General features: G+C 46.8%; 1 protein-coding gene across 1 annotated transcript in view; it reads right to left on the reverse strand.

Annotated features, from left to right (window-relative positions):
• Nucleotides 1-14,114, reverse strand: part of LOC107122591 (exocyst complex component 4-like) — a 120,766-nt gene that overhangs the window by 98,936 nt on the left and 7,716 nt on the right. The window contains exon 3 of the mRNA XM_015425710.1: nucleotides 11,604-11,847. Within this exon, the coding sequence (XP_015281196.1) occupies nucleotides 11,604-11,847 (244 nt within the window). The remainder of the gene's footprint in view (nucleotides 1-11,603; nucleotides 11,848-14,114) is intronic.

Here is a 14,114-nt window from a genome sequence, read left to right on the forward strand (position 1 = left end):
AATCTGGGAGAACCAGGTTTGATTCCCCACTCCTCCACTTGCACCTGGCTGGATGACCTTGGGCAAGCCGTAGCTCTGATAAGAGCTGTTCTTGAAAAAGAGCAGTTTCCGTCAAGAGCTCTCTCAGCCCCACCCACCTCACAGGGTGTCTGTTGAGGGGAGGGGAAGGGAAAGGAGATTGTAAGCTGCTCTGAGACACCTTTGGGTAGTGAAGGGCGGGGTATCAATCCAATCTCCTCCTCCTCCTCCTCCTCCTCCTCTTCCTCCTCCTCTTCTTCTGTCTTCTCGTAATGTCACCAAAGTACAATAGCCTCATTTTAGTAATTTTAGTTTCTGGGGAGAGTTCAGGTTTGATTTTGGACTAGCCCCCACTGATTTGACTTTTTGGCGGTCCATGGGATCTGTAAAAACTCTCCTCCAACACCACATTTCAAAAGCATCAACTTTCTCCATGCCAGCTTTCTTCACTGTCCAACTTTCACACCCACACATAGTAATGGGGAATACTATGGCCTGAATGAACTTGATCTTGGTCACCAGTGACACATTCTAGCTCCTTCTTGGCTGTCCTTCCCAGCCTCAGTCTCCTTCTGATTTCTTGCTGGGTGGATGATGGAGCCAAGTAAGAGAACATTTTGAATAATTTTAATAGCTTAAGGTGGGTGCTATTGAATATAAGACCTACACGTGGGAAAGCACCAGAAACTTTTCCAAGGGCATTTGAGAAAGAGATCTTCATCTGAGAGTCCAGATGGTTAAAGATGCAAGACTTTGAAAGAGAAGATGCAAGACTTTATAGAGAAGACTTTGAAAATATACGAGATGCATAAATGGTAATCAATAGGTGATGCACTGAGGTAGAAGGAAGACATGGAGAAGCTCTGAATAATTATGGCTGTTCACGGCTTTCTGCTGAGTCACAGGCAGAGCATCCTTTTCTAAACAATGGCTATGCTGGCAAATGTTGCCTTGTTTACATCTCGTTACTGTCAGTGAAAGGCAACATTGGGAAACCGATTATCATAGAATCATGGAGTTGGAAGGGGCCAGACAGGCCATCTAGTCCAGCCTCCTGCTCAATGCAGGATCAGCCTAAAGCATCTCTGACAAGTGTTCATCCAGCTATTGCTGGAAGAATGAGTCTTCTTCTGTATTCTTGGTGCTTGGAGGGGGGGGGGCAACCGTGGGAAGGCTTCTAGTGTCCTGGCCCCGCTGCTGGACCTCCTGGTGGCACCTGGTGTTTTTGTCCACTGTGTGACACAGAGTGTTGGACTGGACTGGGGGTGGAGCAAGAGTGGGAGGGGCTTCTAGTGTCCTGGCCCCACTGGTGGACCTCCTGGTGGCACCTGGTATTTCTGCCCACTGTGTGACACAGTGTTGGACTGGATGGGCCACTGGTCTGATCCAACAATGGCTTCTCTTATGTTCTTATGAGTTGGGGACTTCACCATCTCCCTAGGCAGTTGATTCCATTGTTGCACAACTCTGACGATAAAAAAAGGTTTTCTAATATCCAGCTGGTACCTTCCCACCCTCAATTTCAACCCATTCTTGCGCGTCTTCTCCTGTGCTGCCAACAGGAACAGCTCCCTGCCCTCCTCTAAGTGACAGCCCTTCCAGTACTTCAAGAGAGTCATCCTGTCCCCTCTCAACCTCGTCTTCTCCAGACTCAACGTTCTCCAGTCCCTCAGCCTTTCCTCGTAGGGCTTGGTCTCCAGTCCCCCGATCATCCTCGTCGCTCTCCTCCGTACCCGCTCCATTCTGTCCACATCCTTTTGGAAGTGAGGCCTCCAGAACTGCACGCAAGACTCCAAGTGCGGCCAGACCAATGCAGTGTACAGCAGGACTATGACATCTTGCGATTTGAATGATACGTCTCTGCTGATACACCCCAAGGCCACATTATCCTTTTTCTGCTGCTGCACTTTTTCTTTCTATGTAACAAGTTTTGAGATGGCAAGCATAACCGTGGATTGTGCCAGACTGCCTCTCGATGGCCTGGAGCAGAACCTCGAAGTCCTTTGAAACTAAACTTTGGATTGTTCTTAACTAGTAGAGGTACAAAGGTATGCAACTGATTTCTAGCAGAGCGAACCTTATAAAGTACCGTCAATTCACACTGCATGCAAATAAAAAGGGAAGCTGGTCTCGTAAAATGGCTTTAAGACCCACTAACGGGAACTATGAAAAACACCTCTGAAACGGCTTCCCGAAAACCGAAGGTGAAATAAATGGCACAGAAGTGGTGGGAACCAAATTTCAGAGACCCAGCCATTAGAGAAGTGGGCAAGGAACCAATGGGACATCATCAAACCAAAGAACAGGGAAGGGACCTCTCTGCATTAGGAAAGAGAGCCAGTGTGCGTTAGTGGTTTCAGTAGGATATGGGAAACGTTGGTTTTTTTTAGTTTTTTTTTAATCTTTGAATTTATACCCCGCCCTCCCCAAAGGCTCAGGGCGGCTCACAAGGGGCACAAATGCCCAAGTTAAAACATTAAAACAGTACAGAACAATATAAAATACAACAAATACAATTCACTAACATTTACTTTACGGTGCTCCAAAATTATTTAACTATAAAAGTTCAAGATGGGATTCTAAAACTATTAGCAACAAGCCACAGTAATAACAATACAGCAGCAACAATATACGTCCACACAGCGTTAACCTCTGCCAGGCACGTCTCGCACCCCCAATAGTCCCCACTCTGAAGATGGTCAATTTGCGGGACTAGTGAGGGGGGCATAGATAGAATGATGGTGGCGATGGTGACATAATGATGATGGCATAATGATGGTAGTGGCGGCGGCTCCTACTCAAAAGCCTGGCGGAAGAGCTCCGTTTTACAGGCCCTGCGGAACTGCACCAAGTCCCGCAGGGCCCGGATCTCTTCTGGGAGCTCATTCCACCAGGTAGGAGCCGTCACATACTGAAGCTGCCATATACTGAACTGGTCCATTAAGATCAGTATTGCCTACTCAGACTGGCAGCAGCTCTCTGGGGTCCCAGGCAGAGGTGTTTCACATCATCCACTGCCTGGTCCATTCAACTGGAGATGCTGGACCTCTCCGGAGATGCCAGAGACTGAACAACAGTGGGAGGGCTTCTGGTGTCCTGGCCCCACTGCTGGACCTCCTGATGGTACCTGGTATTCTTGGCCACTGTGTGACAGAGTGTTGGACTGGATGGGCCATTGGCCTGATCCAACATTGGCTTCTCTTATGTTCTTATATTCTTAACCTGGGACCTTCTACATGCCAAGCAGATGCTCTGCCACTGAGCCACATCCCCTCCCCTTCAGACCCAGGGTCCAATGATTACTCGGACCTTTTTTCGAAGTGAAGGCTTAGAACATAAGAACATAACTTTCTCGGCTGCGAGCCCAAAACTTTGGCACTCTCTCCCCTGGGAGATTCAGCCATCTCCTTCTATCGGCGTCTCCTGCCAATGGATAGAGACCTTTTTTTTGTTTCGTTCGGCACATCTCCAGAAACAGTTATCGGCCCTTCTCTCAGGTTCTAGTACTATGTGTTTTTACTGAATTGTTTTTAAAGCGTGCATGCTGTTTTCAATTGTTTTAGAGTTTCCCTGTGCACTGCCCTGGGAACCCTGATCAGGTGGAAAGGAGGGATAAAAATGTTTTATGTAAATAAAATAAATATTACGAGCCCGTAGCTGCACTGTAATGAACTTGTGCTCTAGCAGCCAGGAAAATATGATGGCTTGTTACCCGAGGAAGGAGAGAACGGGGGCTTCTCAACAACTGGCAGAGTAGCAGGCAGACATTTGCAGTCCTGTTGTTTATCTCCTGGTTGTCCCCAGCTGTTGGGGGTATCCACCAGTGTTCCCTCTAAGCTGAGTTAGTGTGAGCTACCTCACAGTTTTTCAGCCTCCGGCTCACACATTTTTGTCTTAGCTCAGGAAGGATGGCTCCAGAGCAAACTAATTTATGCAGTAGCCAAATCGCTCACTCGCAACTTTAATTCCAGTAGCTCACAAAGTAGAATTTTTGCTCACAAGACTCCACAGCTTAGAGGGAACATTGGTATCCACCACAGCCATTTCTCCTGCCGGTCGTGGGCACTCCATGAAATTGCTGAGCGGTCGGGTTAGAACGGATCAAAGGAAGTCCTTCTTCACACAAAGAGTGATGAACACATGGAATTCACTGCCACAGGAAGTGGTGGCGGCTACAAGCATGGACGGCTTCAAAAGGGAATTAGATAAGCATATGGAGCAGATGTCCATCAGTGGCTATTAGCCACAAGGTATAGATAGGGACTCTGGGGCAAGTGATGCTCTGTCATCTTGGTGCTTGGGGGGGGGGTCAACAGTGGGAAGGCTTCTAATGTCCTGGCCCCACTGGTGGACCTCCTGATGGCCCCTGGTATTTCTGGCCACTATGTGATACAGAGTGTTGGACTGGATGGGCCTTTGGCCTGATCCAACATTGGCGTCTCTTATGTTCTTATGACTCAAACTTTGTCCTCTTCAAACAGAAGGTATCGGGAGAAGTGTGCATGCACACACAAGCTTATACCTTGAATAAAGCTTTGTTGGTCTTAAAGGTGCCTCTGGACTCAAACTTTATTCTGTTAGTCTGATGTGTTCTTTGTCTCTGGTCTCTCCCCAGTACAGAAGCCATTCCCCCCCCCCCCCCCCCCCCAAGTCCTCTCATGAAAACAAAGGCAATTGTTTTTTTTTAATACTCCCAAATGAGGCAGGGGGGATCTGGTTGAAAACTCACTCTGCTGACCAAACTGAAAGAGCACCAAGTGCCCTTCCAAGAGGAGGAAACTAAGCCACTGCTAACAAGCGGCTTCGATTTTTAGCTCTGTCTGGCGATAAGACCCCTTTGGGTCTGTCACTTTTTATTAGTCCTTTTATTGGCCAGCAATAATAATTTTATGATTTTAAGTACGGTAGCGGAAAGCCAGACAATGTGCTCACTGGCTGCGAAAGAGCCAGGAACGCCACATCAGACGCTGGCTGCCAGACGGACTAAACCCCCCAAGAACCCTGCCAGATCCTCGAGGTCATGAGCCAAGAAGGGCCAAATGCCTCATTAAATATTGAAGCAGGACGTCGAGTTCACCCTGCTCAAGTTTTACGTTACTGAATTTGTAACGTTAACTTATCAAATTCAGCTGCCACCAGGGAAACGTAAAACCCTCAGCATAAACTTGACTCGACTGACTTCGGATTCCAAGTCTCATTAGTTTGCTGTTGGATGCTGGGGTCTTTGCCCCTCCCCCCCAACTCTCATCACTTCATCTCATTCACGCAACTCTTTCCACTGGAAGCAGAACTCCGCTTTAGTGTGCCCATCTGCATCCAGAGCTTGCCCTGTATGATGGTTCCACGGGTCCACTAAGAAAGACCTGTGAAGTCGCTGTAGGGCAGCAAGACAAGGAACAGAAACTGCTTTTCCTTAACTGTTTATATGTAAGCCGAGATGGGTACACCATTATTAAATCGAACAAAGTTTGAGTCCAGAGGCACCTTTAAGACCAGCAAAGTTTTATTCAAGGTATAAGCTTTTGTGTGCATGAACGCTTCTCCAGATACATTCTGTTTCTGTTTCAATGAATCTGAAGAAGTGTGCATGCACACAAAAGCTTATGTTGTTGTTGTTCTGTCGCACAGTCAAGTCCGACTCTTCACGACCCCATGGACCAGATCACGCCAGGCCCTCCTGTCTTCCGTCATGCTCCGGAGTTTGCTTAATTTCATGTTTCTTGCATCGATAACACTGTCTAACCATCTCATCCTTCGCTGTCCCCTTCTTCTTTTTCCTTCAATCTTTGCCAGCATCAGGGTCTTCTCCAGTGAGTGCTCCCTTCTCAATTGGTGGTCAATTTGAGCTTCAGCTTCAGTATCTGGCCTTCCAGGGAACACTCAGGGTTTATTTCTTTTAGGATTGACTGATTTGATCTCCTTGCAGTCAAGAGTCTTCTCGAGCACCAGAATTCAAAAGAATCTATTCTTCGGCGCTCAGCCTTCCTTATGGTCCAACTCTCGCAGCCATACATGACTACTGGGAATACCATGGCTTTGACCATACGGACTTTTGTTGGCGGGGTGATGTCTCTACTTTTTATTATGCTGTCAAGGTATGCCATCGCTTTCCTCCCAAGGAGCAGGCGTCTTTTAATTTCATGGGTGCAGTCACCGTCTGCAGTGATCTTGGATCCCAGGAACGTGAAGTCTGTCACTGCTTCCATGACTTCCCCTTCTATTTGCCACAGCTTATACCCAGAATAAAACTTTGTTGGTCTTAAAGGTGCCACTGGACTCACACCAGCACGGCTACCCACCTTAATCTATCTTCATTATTCAATTGTTTAGTTGACCATTCAAGCATGTACGGGTTAAATATATTTGACCTTCCCGCACCCTGATAGTCTTTGTTGCCAACGGGATAAACCCCTGCTTCTCATGCAACTTCTGCACCATTTAGTTTCTCTTTCATCCTGAGTTACAAAGTTACGTGCTTCAATCATAATATCCAGATTATTATTTTTTCTAACATGAAACAAGATCCTCACTCTCTTTTAAAGAACATACATTCTGACTATTTTATCTGGTTGTTGAAAGTTCAAAACACGACTCCAACATACTGGTTCTTCAAATTTTTTTCAGTATTGTTTGAACAGAAAAATGCTTGAGCTATCAGATGCGTGAGGATTTTTTTTAGTTGATCAACCATCCCCCTGTTGATAATTAACTGGTTACATTTTTAGAAAATACATATTCGTCGGTGATTCCTACTTATTGCTACACTCTCAAAAGTTCAGCACTTCGCAGAGCCTTCACGCTGGCTAGACTGAATACGTTTCCGTCTAATGTAGTCTTGGGCCGCTTTCAGGGCATCCCGTTCTCTGAACGGCTGTGCGACTGTAGCCTAGGTAGGGTGGAGACAATGGATCACATAGTGTTAGCTTGCCCCAACTGGAAGATGGAGAGGCAGAAGTATATTATACCTATCTTGATAAAAGAAAATCTCCTCTCCCTTCCCTGGTCAATTTCTGTTCTTTTATCTGACAGAGCTGATTCAGTCACCAAAGCAGTGGCCATATTTTTGGCCCTGGTGGCAAAAAAAAAGTCTAACATGAAACAAGATTCTCACTCTCTTTTAAAGAACAGATATTCTGACTATTTTATCTGGTCATTGAAAGTTCAAAACACGACTCCAGCATACTGGTTCTTCAATTTTTTTTCCAGTATTGTTTGAACAGAAAAATGCTTCAGCTATCAGATGCATGAGGATTGTTAGTTGATCAACCATCCGCCTGTTGATAATTAACTGGTTACATTTTTAGAAAATACATATTGCCAAAATTTCGACATGGACGCTTTTTTGAGATATTGATCTGTCAGATAATTTACCTTTCCCCCCAAAAAACCCCCAAACATTATTAGAAGGAAGGGTTCATTTTCCTTCCTTACCACTTTTCCTAACATGCCGAAATCAAAGCAGCCTAGAAAAAACAAGTTTGCCATGATTAATTTCCTAACTACACCAGCAAAAGCTCACATCCCTAATTTGCACGGATGCAAATTCCATCCCATCTTTTCTGTCCTATTACCTTTTCCTGCCAATGTCTAAGTGTGATTAACTGTGTTGAGAAAGTGTTGGGAGTACTCCTCCAGGGCTATTTTTGGGGAGGAACGCACAGGAACGGAGTTCCGGCTGGCTTCAGAGTCAGAGAGACGCCAAGGATCCAGAAAAAAACACTGCGTGTTAATTGAGATCAGCGTCCTATCTGAATTGTGATATGCTTAAGACTTGTTGTCTAACTTTTATGAAAATGAGAGCTTTGGCACCTCTATAATATCTCCTGAAGAAGATTCATTTTTTGAAAAGTTGGTAAATAATCCGGAGACGATGTTGTACCTTGGTTTATAAATTCTATTAAGTTGTGTATCATATTGTAATGCTTCAGAGCACAATACATGTACAGCAATTCTTATAAGTCTTATGACTGTTGATTGCGGGTCAGACTATCACGACTGTTGGCTTTATATTTGTTTATCTGTTTTAGTCGTGTGTGTACAGATTTTTTTGGCTTCAGAGTTGGCCACGCCCACTACAGCCAAAACCTCTGCGTGCCTGGCTACAGAGGGAAGGCCTGGAGAATGACCCCCTCGGCGACTCCGAGGCAGGCGGGCGGGCCAGCGGGGTCCCTGGAAGAATCAGGGAGGCATTTAAATGCCTTCCCTGGCCTGTCCAAGGGTCGGCTCACCTGGGCTCCCCACAGCCAAGGGAAGGCATGGGGGTGTGGCCAAATATGCTAATGAGTCTGCTGTTCGTTGTGGCCTGCTATGCTAATGAGCTCCTGCTGGGCGTTTTCTACAAAAAAAAGCCCTGCTCCTGCCCAAGTCTGAGACAAGCAGCTCCAGTCCCACTATGGCATCTTCCCAGGAACACATGGTTCCTTACTTCTGCTGAGCAGGAGTTCCCTCCAAGCAAGGTACCTTGGTGTCAGGGTCTTTAGGCAGGGCACACCACACAAGGCTTCTTCAGAAGATAAGTGTTTATTGTTAGTCCAGTCCTAAAGATCATGTATACAGCTTGTGTCAGGAATAGCCTGTAGTATAGGGGCTTCAGGCTTATAGGAATATAAAAAAAAACCCCAAGAGCATAAGAGCAAGTTTGGTGTAGTGGTTAAGTGTGCGGACTGGGGTATAAATCCAATCTCTTCTTCTTCTTCTTCTTCTTCTTCTAGTTCGCGCGCGGGGGCTGAAGCAAGTGGGCAGAGCCTAAAGCCGTTAACTTTCCCAGCCACCTAACTGCAGCTGGAGACAACAAGGTCAAGTGAGCAATAGCGCTCAGTAGCTGGGCAGGGAAGTGCTGGGAATGGAGAGCTTCACCCCCACATACCAGTGCTATGGGAGGGCTACCTGACACTTGGCTATGCTGCTGATCACTGCTGTCTCTTGTGACCAAAGTAACAGACACATTGTCATGGGAGACACCAAGACTAGGGAACCTTGCTCTCCACCCAGTCCGCAATGAACATCTGCCTTACGGGCCCCTCACCTGACCACACCTGCCCCAGTCCCACAGCCTATTACCGAGCCCAAGAGGAAAACGAGCAGTGCTAATAGGAGCAGCCTGCATTTCTATGTGTTGTTAGATCTGGACTGGCTTGAAAAGTCTTCCTCCCCACTTTCTAAGGCTCAGACAGGGCAGCATCTGAGAACTGCTGCTCAGCATTGGTACCTGCTTTGACGACAACCGAGACAGACAACAGTACTGACCCTTAAAAGTACCATTCCCGGCACCTGGAACAGCGTTCTTTGCAATTAAATGAGACAACCCATGCTTCAGTGTCAAGAGCTTCGAGCGGTCCGCTAACCCAGACCATCAGCTCTAGTTCACTCACACTTTCTACCTGGGTGGATTTCTCTGCCGACTGCAGGCACCCCATTCATAAAGAGGAGAGGCGGAAACCGCAGATGTCAAGACGCTACCGGAACAGCACCCGCCTGCCTCGGCATCGCAGACAATTTGCACATTTTAAGCACACAATTAATATAATTTGCAAAACGTTTCCAGGAACGTGGCAGATGCTAAATTGCAGTTAATGGATACACTGCATTAATACACAATCTATTCTTCTTGTGAAATGGTTAAAAGGCATGAATTGAAAAGCGTAAGTAATTCCGACTTCTTGTTTTTAGCCTGTTGTTAGCTTTGCCATAGTTTTCTCAAAATGCTTCCCTAAAACCTTGAGACTTGAATACCATTTTTTTTAGAAGAATTTAACAAACGCTATCCTTTCTTCCCTAATGCCATTTACCTGTCTACAAAATTTGTACCTTGTCTTTCTGTCTTACAAGGGCCACTAACAATTTAAAACACACATGATTAAATCACGTTTTAAAAATCACTAAAATCAACCCCCTTCCCAAATACACATAATTTAAAACAATTTGTAAAAAAACAGTTAAAAACATACAAAACAGAATTAAAATACATACAAAACATAAAAATATTGGTTAGGATGGAGGGAATGCCAAACAAAGGCCTCAGCATTAGCTGTTGTAGATTTTCCAGGCTGTATGGGCTGAGGTCTTGGCATTGTAGGACCTGACATTTCTCCAGCAGCTGTGACTGGCATCCTCAGAGGTACAACACAGAAAGATGGAATACTCTCTGTGTCAAGGTGAGAAGAAAAATGGTAGGCAGGTAATTTATATCTACACAGGAAGGTGGGGTAGGGCTGAGTCATTATCTTGTAGGAGTTCCCCAGGCTATGACATGCTAATGGAGGAGCTTTCCTGAGGAGGTTCTTTTGCATATGGATTGGCTGTTGAAATTCTAATCTTATCTGTAGTGCTGTTGTGAGATATAGAGCATTTTGTGTTTTTCAGGACAGGAAACCATGCCCTAACTCTCATCTTTCCTGTCGAAATTGTGCCTCAGCCTCTATGTCCTGTTGTTGGCCGTCCAAAAAAAACTGGTTGGCCACTGTGTGAGACAGGATGCTGGGCTAGATGGACCCCCACTGCAAGGCTCTTATGTTCTTAACAGGGGAAGGCCTCGGCCTCTGTGCCCTGTTCTTGGCCCTCCAGAGAAACTCGTTGGCCACTGAGTGAGACAGGATGCTGGAACAGAGGAACTGCTGGTCTGATCCAGCAGGGCTCCTCTGATGTTCTTAACAGGGGATGGCCTTGGCCTCTCTGCCCTGTTGCTGCCCTTCTATAGGAACTGGTTGGCCACTGTGTGAGACAGGATGCTGGACTGGATGTACCACTGGTCTGATACAGCAGGGCTCATGTTCTTATAAAGGCCACGGCCTCTCTGCCCTGTGGCTGCCCTTCCATAGGAACTGATTGGCCACTGTGTGAGACAGGATGCTGGACTGGATGTACCACTGGTCTGATACAGCAGGGGTCATGTTCTTATGAAGGCCTCGGCTTCTCTGCCCTGTTGCTGCCCTTCCATAGGAACTGATTGGCCCCTGTGTGGGACAGGATGCTGGACTAGAGGGACCACTGGTCTGATCCAGCAGGGCTCATGTTCTTATGAAGGCCTCGGCCTCTCTGCCCTGTTGTTGGCCCTCCAGAGGAACTGGTTGGCCCCTGTGTGAGACAGGATGCTGGACTAGAGGGACCCTCACTGGTCTAATCCAGCAGGGCTCTTCTTCTGTTCTTAAAACAAAACAAAAAAGTCTTCACCTGTTGGGAAACAATGGCAACAGAAGGGGACAAATGATTCTAGGGCGTTCCAGAGCTTTGGTACCATGACCAAGAAGGCCCTCTCCTTGGCCTACACCCACCTAACGTCAGAAGGCGAGGCACCTGAAGCAGGGCCTCCAAAGAGGACCACAGTGGTCAGGCGGGTTCTTTCCTAACACTGACCGAGTTTACACGAATAGATATCATCGATCCACCATTTTTTTTAATAACAAAGGCTACAGAAATCTCAGTATAACCAGTTCCACATTTACGTAGGCCACGCAAGCCTTGGCTTGAACACAGTCAGGAAGGGAGTGGAGTATTAAAAGGGCTCCAGAAAGGAATACCAGAAACCCCCTTTCCCCCCAGTTATCATTCCACCCAGGAGACCAAGTCTTCAAAGCAGCATGCCTTACCTGGGCTGGTTTTCCTGGGCAAGGTTCTCTCCCCGCTGGTAGCCGTTGTCTGCCACCTGGGTGGTGGATCTCTTGACAATTTGCTTCAGCTCCTGCTCCAGGCGATCCTGGATGGCCTTCACAGTCTCCGGAACCTTCCTCAGCTTTGCCAGGCCTTTGATGAGAATGCCCATGAAGACGGAGCTATTCTCCTCCGGATACAGCTCCAGATCTTCCTTGATTTCTATCAGACTGACGTCCTTCCCTGGAGGAAACCAAAGACACAAAACAGATAGAACAAGCAGAAATCAAAGGCTGGAAACCAAATTAGAGTCCTTAAGGGACACCCGGTGGATTCCCCCCCCCACATCTCTGTTTGTTGAGTGACAGACTTTTACATGGCATCGCAGTCTGCTTTTGGAATGCCACTTCATCCACGTGGCTTGGAGGCTCTTGTGTAAGAAACAGAGGCCTGTCCAGCAGGCAGAACGCTCTGGAATTTAGCAATCGATTGGAAGCCAATCTCAGTGAAGAGCATAACAATGCACAAACGTTCAAGATAAAGGCAGGTTACTCCCTCATGATCCCGAAGTTATTATTTTGAAGTAAGCACTCATTAACATTTTAAAAACCCAAGAAAATCCAAGGTGTTCATCAGGGGAGCTTGCTCCGATTGTGCATTACTCACAGATCTTCAGGAGAAAGATTCGAGTTCAAGAACAGCAGAAAGACCATAAAGATTTCCAGGTTATAAGCTTTTAAGAGTCAAAGCTCCCATTGCCAGATAAAAGTACTAAGGTGTTACTGGACTTGAATCTAGCTCATCTGACGAAGAGAAGAGGAAGAGGAGGAGGAGGAGGAGGAAGTGGAGGAGGAAGAAGAAGAAAAGCAGGAGGAAGAGGAAGAGAAGGAGGAAGAAGAGGAAGAAGAAGAAAAAGAATTGGTTTTTATACCTCGCTTTTCACTACCCGAAGGAGTCTCAGAGTGGCTTACAACATCCTTCCCTTCCTCTCCCCACAACAGACACCCTGTGAGGTACGTGGGGGGGCTGAGAGAGCTCTGAGAGAACCGTGACTGACCCAAGGTCACCCAGCTGTCTTCATGTGGAGGATGAGTGGGGAATCAAACCCAGTTCTCCAGATTAGAGTCCACCATTCTTAACCACTAAGGTGCTACTAAGGTGCTACTGAGGTGCTCTAAGGTGCTACTGGATTCAAATCTAGCTCATCGCATGAAGGAAGCATTAACTTCTGAAACTCTGCTGGTCTTTAAGGTGCTACGGGATTCAATTTTTCATGCTTCTACTGCATACCAACAGGACTACAAACCTGAAACTTGCAGATCTTGAAGCATATCCAGGAAATGCTGAAATCCTGCCAGAGAAATGAGCACACACACACATAGACACACCCCATGTTGTTTGTATTATCAGTTATTCTGGAGTGAAAATAAGTCCAAATAGGTAGCTGTGCTAGTCTGCTGCAGGCCAAACAAGCAGGAGTCTTGTGTCACCTTAAAGACTAGCGACCTTTTATTCCAGCATATGCGATCGTGGACTACACATAAAGGACGATTTCCTCCATATGCTTTCCTGATTTTGATGATCGATCCCGTTCACTAACCCAAGGGCCGAACAAGTGGCGTGATGCAACGATTTAAAAGAAGGAGAACAGAAGCGAGGGAGTCGCATCTGACTGAGTTGCACCCCTGCGTGTCAGAAACTCCCCTCCAAGAACACACAACCTCAGGAACACCCTCTTGGGTCTTGTTCTTTTTTCCAATTGTGTGGGTGATCAAATTTTGTTTCTATTTATCAGAGTGTATTTCACAAGCTGTCTGCTTTTTATGGGCCGCTAGTAAAATTTTACACAGTACTCTACCTAATTTATGCCTTCCCCGATTATGCCCCGCTTCCACCAGCTTTTTTTTTTTTAATTCAAAGGACAGAGGTTCACCGGGCCCCTTTGGTCTCGTTTGAGAGTTCTTGAAACCCCCTCGCCAGCACAATTTCCGTTGCCGAACTCCCCCACCTGCGCACCAGTAATAAAGCACCGAGGGGCAGGAGTCCTCGAAAGCCTATCAACAATCTTCCGGCCCTGCCCCTCCATAAATGAGGCTATGAAAGGACAGGCGGCCTGCATTCCCTGTACACGAGCGCTGGGAAATTTTGCGTCCTAGGACAAGAGAATCTGAAGCAGCCGTGCATCAGCCAACACACACAAAGTACCATTCATTCCCAGCGGAATCTTTTATGGATACCTAAGCTAGCCTGATCTTGTCAGACCTCGGAAGCTAAGCAGGGTCGGCCCTGGCTAGGATTAGGATGGAAGATTGATGGGAAAATTAGGGATACAGGAACTTTTCCATACACCCTCATTCCCACTGTGTTCAATTTTGGGAGGGAGAGAAGCTGGCTTCCCAATTGCAGAGAGAGAGGGAGGGAGGGAGAGGGAGAGAGAGAGAGGGAGACGGAGAAAGAGAGAGGGAGGGAGGGGGAGAGAGGGGGGAGAGAGAGGGAGGGAGAGAGAGGGA

The sequence above is a fragment of the Gekko japonicus genome, unplaced genomic scaffold, assembly GCF_001447785.1.
Source record: "Gekko japonicus isolate JY-2015 unplaced genomic scaffold, Gekko_japonicus_V1.1 scaffold1509, whole genome shotgun sequence".
Lineage (NCBI taxonomy): Eukaryota > Metazoa > Chordata > Lepidosauria > Squamata > Gekkonidae > Gekko > Gekko japonicus.